Source organism: Durio zibethinus, chromosome 15 (genome assembly GCF_047325235.1).
Source record: "Durio zibethinus cultivar Kanyao isolate XHJ-2024 chromosome 15, ASM4732523v1, whole genome shotgun sequence".
In the NCBI taxonomy this organism is placed as follows: Eukaryota; Viridiplantae; Streptophyta; class Magnoliopsida; order Malvales; family Malvaceae; genus Durio; species Durio zibethinus.
The window spans coordinates 21,659,021-21,669,190 of NC_143176.1; the positions used below are offsets into that span (position 1 = coordinate 21,659,021).

Genomic DNA, 10,170 nt, shown 5'->3' on the forward strand with positions numbered 1-10,170 from the left:
GAGGGTCACTGGAGTATAAAAGGGTTCACACCATCTCCACCTTGTGAGGCGTTTTTGTAGGATAAAACCGTGAAGCCAGGAGGGTCAGAGCGGACAATACCTCACAAGGGTGTGAATCGTGGCGGTCAGGCTGATCCGAGACGTCGGAAGGGTGAATGCTCGGGTCCCGAAGCCGCGCGGGTTTGGAGCTTAAGTCTCGACCCGTGACAAGTGGTATCAGAATCAGCCCTATACTGTTCGATCCACGTTGAGCGCCTCGAGAGAGGTAGGTAGGATGGTCGGTCTCCGTGACGAGAACGTACGAGGTTGGGTGCGGCAGAATGTCACGGACCTAAGGGGGAGTCCTGAATCCCACATCGAACATAATAGGAGGGTCACTGGGGTATAAAAGGGTTCACACCATCTCCGTCTTGTGAGACGCCTTTTGTAAGACAAAATCGTGAGGCCAGGAGGGTAAGAGCGGACGATACCTCACAAGGGTGTGATCCGAGACGGTCAGGTTGATCCGAGACGGTCAGGCTGATCCGAGACGCCGAAAAAGTGAATACCCGGATCTCAAAATCAGCTTAAATCTCGACCCGTGACACCTACACCTCACACTTCAAGACCCAAATTTGGTTCCGGAACAAAGATGGTAGAAATATCATTTTTCGGTGGCCAAATTTCACAAAAAATCACTGAAAATCCAAAACTTTTGGGTTTTCCAGAATCATGATACTTTAAAGCCTTGATTCTCTTATAATATAAAGAATCTGTTCAAAACACTTTGATCATTGGAAAGAACACATTTCATACTATAAAAATAATCAAAAAATTAATTTAATGATTAAAAATATATGAAAAGATATTAAAAATCTGATTTCGAATCAAATTTTTTTTTTTTTTATTCTTATTAAAGCTTTACCCTATATGATGTAACAAAAAAAATTGACCAAAAACATTACCAGAAGATAGATTTCCAGCGACCTAAATTTGGGTAATCAAAACAGTCAAAACCCATTTTATTAAAATATTCAAAAATTGATTTTTCTCAAAATATGAATGACGGAAAATTTTAAAAAATTTGAAACTAAAGTTGAAAGTTTATAGAAATTACTCAAAACAACAAAAATTTCAAGAATTTGGCTTAATCTCACTTCAAACTTTGAATTGCAATCTTAAAATCTCAAAGTGGCAGCCTCCCTTATCTCCCGCTATTTTTTTAGAGAAAAAAAATTTATATTGGAGGTAAAATCAGGATATTTGCATTATTACCCCTCTAACAGTTTTACTATAAAATTTAGTCCCTCTGGCTAAATTGTCCAATAACTAAACCTATGCAGTTTAGTCCCTCATGTAATATTATCTAATAATTAACAAAATAAATCACTCACTTCAATTCTTTAGTAATATAACATAGTATATAACAAAATTTTGGGATATTATATTTATTATTATTTCACATAATTAAAAAAAAAAAAAACTTATATCTGATGTATAAAGGCATTCTGACCAAACAATTTGTTTTTGTTAGCCAAAAAATGCCATTGAAGAAATTGAAGTAAAGCTTCCTCAACAAATTTGCTAGTTTTATTGTCTTTATTCTTAACACAATAGTCTTTTTGAGTTTAAAAGCGAGATAAATAGTTTTTGTTATACCAGAAAGCTGTTGATATCTGCACAAATTTATTGGATCCAGGCAGCCATAGCTTCAGGCTGTAATGGATCTCAATTTGATCAAACAAGCACGCCATACCTTCTATCTTCCCTCTATCTTAACTCATTCTCCAATTCCAGGCCTATTTTCCACCATAACAGATATACCTCATGTTTCAGGGCAGACGTTTTAAGAATTAGGCATAAATCCGAAACACAAGGCATAGATTGGTGTTCAATCAAAAAAAGAAGAGAAAATGACTTGCTTTTATCACTCTTTTAAATTGTAGACAAGATATGAATTTAAGTTATCACTTCAGAGATTTCATCAATAACTAAATTAATTCTGTTCCTGGTGAGGAATGACTAATAATTTCTGCAGACAAAGAACAACAGTTCAGCTTCCAACTAATAAAACATAGCTGGTTTCTAACATTCAGGTTGCCTTCTTCCAGCCCTTTTATACCTACTTAACATCCATAACATGAAGTAAAGAAGGTGTATCCCCACAAGAACAAACATGACCATTACCACTATATATATGACGTTAAATTCTATAGGTGCTATGTACACTATTGTACAGACAAAATCTGCAGACACGGCAAGTACAGCAACCCGCAACAACAGTTTAAGAGGGAACTTTCTGGTGAGCATGAGGATTATGACAACAGAAACGAAAAACCCGATCGAGCTGAAAAATATTACAAAAAGAAACATTATTGCATCAGATGCAATGATAGCTATTCCAGATGAATGTACTGGATTTGGATCTTCTTTTGAATCAAATTGTCGATATCCACCTGGAGGGCTAAGAACCGATTGGTAGGTGACGGTTGCAATCAAAACAGCCACCACCATCAGTGCATTTTGCATTTCTGGCTTTGAGTTTTCAATTTCTTGGCTTAAAGTTGACCACATCTTCCAGACAAATGAAACCTCCTTGACTATAAATTTCCAAGGCATCCAAAGGTCACAGTCATTACACATTTTTGGGGTTAGATTGTTTTCAGGAAGGTGATGACTAGTTGCATTATTTTCTCCATCTTGATAAGAATCAAAATTTGTTTGTCGATCCTCTTGATGAGTAGCAACTGTTGAAGTAGAAGCCTCAATTATATCCTGATGGCTTCTATGTGCCCCTGCTTTTTGAAGCATCTTGCGAATCTCATGATCCATAGCATCATCCACGGTTCGTCTTGAATGGAATAACATATCCAGGGCTGTGTAACCACTTTTATTTTCGGAATTCACTTCCACTTCCAGGTCAAGCAACAGTTTTGCTACCTATTGGCCAAAAGAAAACTCCAGTTATTTGCAGATAAATTATCTAATGCTGATCATGTTCATTTGATCAGTTCCATTATTCAAATTTAACTGTATTTATTTTTCAAAATATTCTCAGACATCCATTATCATAAATAAATGTTTGTCTAAGATGTCGCATGACTAACCCAAAAAAAAAATAAATTGTCATAAGTATCTTCGCTTGCTTTTCTTGGCAATAACTCATCTTTCTTAGTATCAGAGGGGAAAAAGTGAGCCATAAAGCTTTAAAATCCACAGATTCCCAAAGTCATGTTAATGTTAGGCTCTGATTTTAATTTCGGATACAATTATGGAAGCACAGAATGTCATGTAAATGAAAATGTTCTCTCTAACTTAATCATTTTGATTTGGAAAAGGAGATGGTTGGAAAGGTGAAGATAAACAAGAAAGTTAAGAATTCTTACTCGAAATTGCTTCCTAGCAACTGCAATGTGTAAAATTGTGTTGCCATCACAGTCCTTAGCATTCACAAGCCTCTTTACTTCTTCAGCGTTGATCTCCTTAAGCTTTCCCAAAAGCATTTCGAAAGCTTCAACCTGGTTGTTTTTCAATGAAATGTGAAGTGCAGTCTCATCTTGATCTGTCAAATCAGCCTTACATTCAGGACAACTGTTGATGAGCGTCCTCAATACATCTACCCTCCCTGTGATAGCAGCAAAATGGAGAGCTGTTCTTCCATCAGCACTCTTTTGTCGACTCAGTTCTTTGTTACTCATCAAAAGGTCTTTCACTATGTCTACATATCCATTTACCGAAGCCATGTGAATTGGACTAAACCCATCCCTATTGATCCTCTCAGCCAATTCAGGCTTAAAACTCATAATCTCTTTCACAAAATCCACACTCCCAGCTAGTGCTGCAACATGCAGGCAAGTCTCTGCTATGCTGTCTAATGAACCTCGTTCAAGAATAAGTGGATCCTCATCAAGTAGTGCACGAAGTGAACTAGTATTTCCCGTTCTTGCAGCTTCATACAGTCTCAGATCCATTAGTGCTAGTGATGAATATGGATTATATAGTTCATTTCATGCAAAATCTTCATTTAAAAGGTAAAATAGATTAAGCGTTTAACAGGGAAAGATAAGGCACAGAAGTCAAGTCAATGGACAGCTGTGACTAAAGGAGTTGACGTCCAAGTCAATTACATGAAGTTAAGTTGCAATGACACTGCCTTTCCCATGAAAGAATTCTCTTCGCTGCTTAAAAAGTAGTGAAATATTCCACTAATTTATTTAAAGATTAATAATGTACATTCATTTAAATTATTTTTATTTTTAATTAATTTTTAATTAATTTAAAATTATTAAAATTTAACTGTAGATTTAAATTGATATATATTATTAACTGTTAAATAAATTAATAAAAACTTTTACTATTTTTTTAATAATGAAGAGGATCATTGCCCGATTAATCCGATCACTCATTAAACATGGTCGTTGTGTGTTACACGATTGGTCAAGGAAAAGTTCTGCTACATTTTCAGTCTGGCTGATTTGAAAAAATTGGACTTTCGCTTGGTGAGGATATTTGGTATCGATTGAGCCACGTCATTAAGTACTGTTGAAAATGAAAATACAAAGTTTATCTACGGAGAGAAAAAAATTTAAAAAATCGAAAATTCTTAAAAATTAAAATACTCGATTCAATTTAGATTAAATTTTTTTTATTCTTTGGATTAAATTTATATATTAAATATATATTAAGTGTAGATTTAATATAGATAAAAATTAAAAATTAAAAAAAAATCAAATTATATATTTTTATTAATTTTTATATATATTTTAAATTTTTATCAAAAAAAATAATTATTTTATATCAAAATTTATTTAAATAAATTAAAATTTTATTAAAATAATATATAAAAATTTAAAATTTTAAAAATAGATAAATCATATTAAATCAAATTGATAAAATTTTATTTAAATCAAATTAAATTATAAAAACAATTATTTAAATTTGAATCAAATTTTAAAAATTTATAATGTTATATATTATTTATAAAAATCGAATTAAATATTATTCAAACCATCATCATTTGTAATTGCGAAAGAATAAAACATCAATTTGCACTTAAAAAAAGTTATAAAAATAATAAAATAAGGAAACAAAGGAATTAAAAATTTAATTGTATTTAATTATATATATTGTTAACATTATTCATCGCAACTCAAAGCTTAATAATTTCATCATTTTTCCATTTAAAGAATTGGTTTGACAAGAAAGGCTTGCATTTGCATAGCATTGGTACCTTAAAAGCTTTTTCATTTGCTTTCGCAAATACTCTCGAGTGTAGAATTCCATTCGCAGCAGCTCCCAAGTCTCCCACTGCCGCATATTTTTGTTTCATAGCTTTAAAATAAAAACTTTGTTCAGCTTTGAATGATCCTAAAAGCTTGGTTTGACCTTGGTTTAAGTATAAAAACCATCAGAAACTCAAATGCCATTAAGCCCAAATTCAAAATCTTTGTCAAAGAGATCAAGAATATCTTAATTTGAAGGCCTAAAATACATGATATTATAAAGTATAAACCCAAAAGCCCCTTACTTCCATTGATGTGTTTGTACTACAAATACCTAAATTACGATGTGTAGTACAATGATACTAGCTAAAACCCACTTCGCCTTTACAAAAATCTAGCCTTGGAAAAATGATTTAAGTACATTCAAATTTAATCTCCTTAGACTAGAGACAGCACCATTGCATTTCTTCACGTTTTCCATATGTCAATTTCACTTTTGTTCCCTTTAAACCTGATATAATTGTAAGTTTGAAAAAGGTTGGATAACTTAAGAGAACAGTTGTTACTTAGTGGAGCACTTTATAATGTACTAAAACTCATGGTAGTACAAGAAAATGAACTCTCTAAAGTACATCATGGTTGGAAAAATTTGTCTGCAATCCCCCTTTTAAATTGCTTTCAGTGAATCCAGTGGGAATCATGAAACAAAGCAAAGAAAATATCATGAAGATGGGACACATGACATTCTTTTGGGGCAAGAATACAGAAGATATATTTCCTGGATGGCCAGGTCGAAGTTTGTGCTCTTATTTCCTTGGTTTAATTTGGGTGTTTCTTCTTTCATTGCTGGTAGAACGACTTTCCCATACCAGGTTCATCAAGCCAGGCACCAACCATGTTACTGCAGGGCTTTTGCAAACACTGATGTATGCTATCAGGGTTGCTTTGGCTTACTTGGTAATGCTGGCTGTCATGTCATTTAATGCTGGTGTTTTTTTAGCTTCGATTGCTGGATATGCTGTCGGGTTCTTTGTTTATGGTAGTCGAGTTTTTCGGAAATTCGAGTTTGTTCCCTACGAGGAATCTTTTGATATTCCTCCTCTAAATTGTTGATAAAAAAAACAAAGTTAAATATTAAGTAGATGTGAAAAATCAATTCAGGTTAGACAACTGTGAATTTGTGATGACTTACAATATAAATATTTGCCGTTTGCACACGATGTTGCGCCTTGTTACCTTTGTGACTGCTTCCATTTTTGGACATTACTGGTTCATCAACCAAATCTTCATCCCAAAGATTTATGCATTGGACTATGTCCTAGAAGCTCCTATGAGTCTCCAGCACCAAGTGTAATCGTTGCACATCTATTAAGTTAGAGTTTGAATTCTACCGTATTTTTAGTATGGTACAATTAAATTTGTCATATTTTCAACTAAATTTAAATATCAATTTCAATGAAATTTATTCGTATAAATTTTTTTATTAAATTTATTTTTAATTGCGATTATAATAATTATTTTTTTAATATTATTTTCAATCTCGTTGATACCAATTTCACCGTCAAACCATAAGCCATTAAACTACACACGCAGTCCCTCTGTTCTTAGCAGCACTTAGCTAATCAAGAATATTACAATCATCTGATTCCTGCCGACCGAGTCAAGCAGCTTAATGGTTATAATGAGAAGCGATTCTTGATCCACGAGACGGCATTGGTCTGTTTTATGGCAAGGTTTCGAGATGAGCCATGGCGGACAATCAACCCTCTACATCTCCTGTCAAGCTTTGAATTACTTAGGGTGAACCCAATAGGATCAGAGGTTCCAGAAAATTGCTGGTACTCAACATAAGAATCACACTGTCAGTGATTTCCAGAAAAACTTATGAAATTGTTCGTATCAGAAATCGAGGTTTTCGGTTGGTCCACAGGGTTTCTTTTTGGGCCTATAAAAATCTGGCAGCATCATCTTTTAATAGCCCAACAGCCTAAACAAGTAGTGTAATTTATTTATTGTAATTAAATAGATTTGATAATTTGTATCATCGTATTATATAAAATATTATATTTATATTATATTTTATATAAAAATTATTTTTTATAATTATATCGACATAAAAATATAAAATATAATTTTTATTTTTATTAAATTTATTTATGATTTTTTTTATATTTTAAATCGTATTATCTTTATATTTTTTATTCATATCGTATCACCGTATCATATTTTAAATTGTTAAGTCTATAATTGAATTATAATTAACACTTTATCACCATTATTATCATAATAAGCATGACATTAAAATAATTGGAAGTTTGTGGAAATTTTATTAATAATGATTACAATTGACATGAAAATTAAACTTCTAAGCTGTAATTGGACTGAGCTTCTTGAATTGATGATGTATACTCAAAATTGTTTTGACTACAAATTATAAAATTTGGAAAAAAAATTAGGAATTATGGCAAGTTTTTCATCACTATTATTATTATTCTACTTATTTGAACCAAAATAAAAATCTGTTTGAGTTTATTCATTAATAAGTTTTGAAATTCAGTCAACAATATAAAATGTATTCTCTTGTAAGTTATAACTTCACTTGTTAAGTATTTAGGCTAATGTAATTTTTAGTTAATTTTTTAAATAAGATTGTCATAATTAAATTTTGATTATTGAAATTAAAATTTTGATTATTGAAATTAAAATATTAGATAATTTCTAATATGTTTCGATTATATCAATTCAAACCCTAATTCCGGGCAAAGCGTAAACATGACCACTAGAAACGTCAAAGGAATAGATAGGCTGATCGATCATAATCATGGACTTAACCTTTTGGCATTAAGCACCCTCTTAGAAACACTCAATATATGGATTTCTATTTACTATTAAATCCCAATATAACTTGTAAAACCTCCTTAATTACCATCAAATTGCTTTTTTATTCTTTTATATGGTAAATGGTTGATGAAGATAAATATCCTGAAATTATACAAGATCCATAAATAAGATTCTAATTCAATAGTGAATTTTTTTTTTATTAACTAAAAAACCACATGTAGATCATAGGTCTCAAAAGAAACTTTTATAATTCGTTAAAAGAAAATTACTGTAACAAAAATCAAACCTAAATTTTATAAACAAAGTATTCAATCTTTACCAATTAAAGTAACTCTGGTTGGTTATTCATTATATTTCATATATTGTCGATATGAATATTAGAATTTATATATTATCTTAGCTATATATATATAATTTTCATCAAGAAATATATTTTTTTAAATAAGAGGGAGAATTAGTACTTGAATTTAAAATAGCTACCCAAATCTCATCATGACAGCTTAGAATGAGTGTAATATTTTGATAACTCAATAATTTTATCGGACACCTACAGCTATGTACATATATGTGTTGCTTCATTCAAAGTATATACATCAAGTTACCAATGAACTTTGGCTTATGGTCTATTCATTGACTATTCCATTGCAATTCTTGGAAACTCCTAATCCCATTAACATGTACTACACATTACAGCTTGCAATGTACTATCAATTCGCGTAACAGCAGCTGCCTCTATATATAAACCAAACAAAATACAAGAGATTCTGCTGTTTCCACCACGTAAAAACCTCACAATATTTCACAACTCAAAGCGCCAGAGGGAATTGAGAAAAGAGCAATGGACAATATGAATATGAATCATGACCACATGTATGGCATGGACAACGAATCAGTTGGCGGGATGATGCACATGACATTCTTTTGGGGCAAGAACGCTGAGGTTCTCTTCTCAGGATGGCCAGGAACCAGAACCAGCATGTATCTCTTAGCCCTGATAGTTGTCTTTGTGTTCGGTTTCATGGCGGAGTGGATCTCTCACTCCCAATTGATCAAGCCTGGGTCAACCCGCCGTGTGGCTGCAGGTCTTGTTCAGACTTTGTTGCATGCTTTGAGGGTTGGTCTTGCATATTTGGTGATGTTGGCTATCATGTCTTTCAATGGAGGTGTCTTCTTGGCTGCTGTGGCTGGGCATACTCTGGGGTTCTTGTTATTTGGCAGTAGAGTTTTCAAGAAATCCTCTGCCCCTCCCCCTGCCTCTGCCCCTGGAAAAACATCCGATGTTCCTGCTGTGAGTTGTTGAATACAAGAATTGATTTCAGTTCTTGATGGTGCATGGATTTGTTCCTAACCCTTCTTTTCCTTTATGAATTAGTGTAATTTCTGAAAGTAATGTACAACTTATGCTTTAGTTTTTGTTTGAGTTGTATTTTCTTAGCTTTAATCTATGCTTTGCTCTATATTTGTTTTTTCAATTTACAAAAAAGAATTCCATAAATTGCTGAAAAAATAGGGATTCTTTTACATATTAATATCCTTTGGCCTAATTGGGTCAAATTTTGTGGGTGCAAAAATAAATAAATAAATAAAACAAATGTAAAAATTTGATAAAATTGTTGATATTCTCCAAGTATTATGAATCACTATGGAAGAGTCCATTCAACATTTATGTCTAACGAACGTGGGTAGGGATTTAAAATGCAATGGCGGTCATATTTTTTGTTATATTGTATTTATCATGTTATAAATATAACGAATAAGATAATAGCAATTGTATTCATTGCAGTCGTAAATTTTTTTAAAATTTTTACAATTTATCATAAAATGAAGCAAAAAAAATAATTTGATATAATAAGATAATTTATGATATTTTAATTTTACATTTATAGGCTAAAATAATTTTTCACATATTTTAGTTCTAACTTAGAATTAATATGTTATAAAATTCATAGATATATTAAAGAAAAGCATAAATATCGGTTTTAACGTCCCTTTATGGGCCGTAGTTTTTTGTTATATGGCTATTTTGGAATGCAATAAATTGTTATTTGTGTAAATAACAATTCACACCTCTATTATAGTAAATAACAGTGGCGAAGGACGACATTATCGCTAAATATAGTGGTGAGGA

At 32.1% G+C, this 10,170-nt stretch overlaps 1 protein-coding gene and 2 pseudogenes across 2 annotated transcripts; 2 read left to right on the forward strand and 1 right to left on the reverse strand.

Annotated features, from left to right (window-relative positions):
* Positions 1 to 1,934: 1,934 nt before the first annotated feature.
* LOC111302466 (ankyrin repeat-containing protein BDA1-like) lies at positions 1,935 to 4,003 on the reverse strand. The gene is made up of 2 exons (XM_022898367.2): positions 3,366 to 4,003; positions 1,935 to 2,919 (listed from the first exon to the last, which is right to left on the reverse strand). Exons 1-2 carry the CDS (start codon positions 3,948 to 3,950, stop codon positions 2,065 to 2,067), a joined length of 1,440 nt encoding a protein of 479 aa, XP_022754102.2. The 5' UTR covers positions 3,951 to 4,003; the 3' UTR covers positions 1,935 to 2,064.
* A 1,748-nt stretch (positions 4,004 to 5,751) lies between these two features.
* On the forward strand, positions 5,752 to 6,629 carry LOC111302139 (copper transporter 2 pseudogene; annotated as a pseudogene). The gene has a single exon (XR_016327993.1). The product of XR_016327993.1 is annotated as a copper transporter 2 pseudogene (transcript).
* Positions 6,630 to 8,784: 2,155 nt separating this feature from the next.
* LOC111302140 (copper transporter 6 pseudogene) lies at positions 8,785 to 9,462 on the forward strand (annotated as a pseudogene).
* The last annotated feature ends 708 nt before the right edge of the window (positions 9,463 to 10,170 follow it).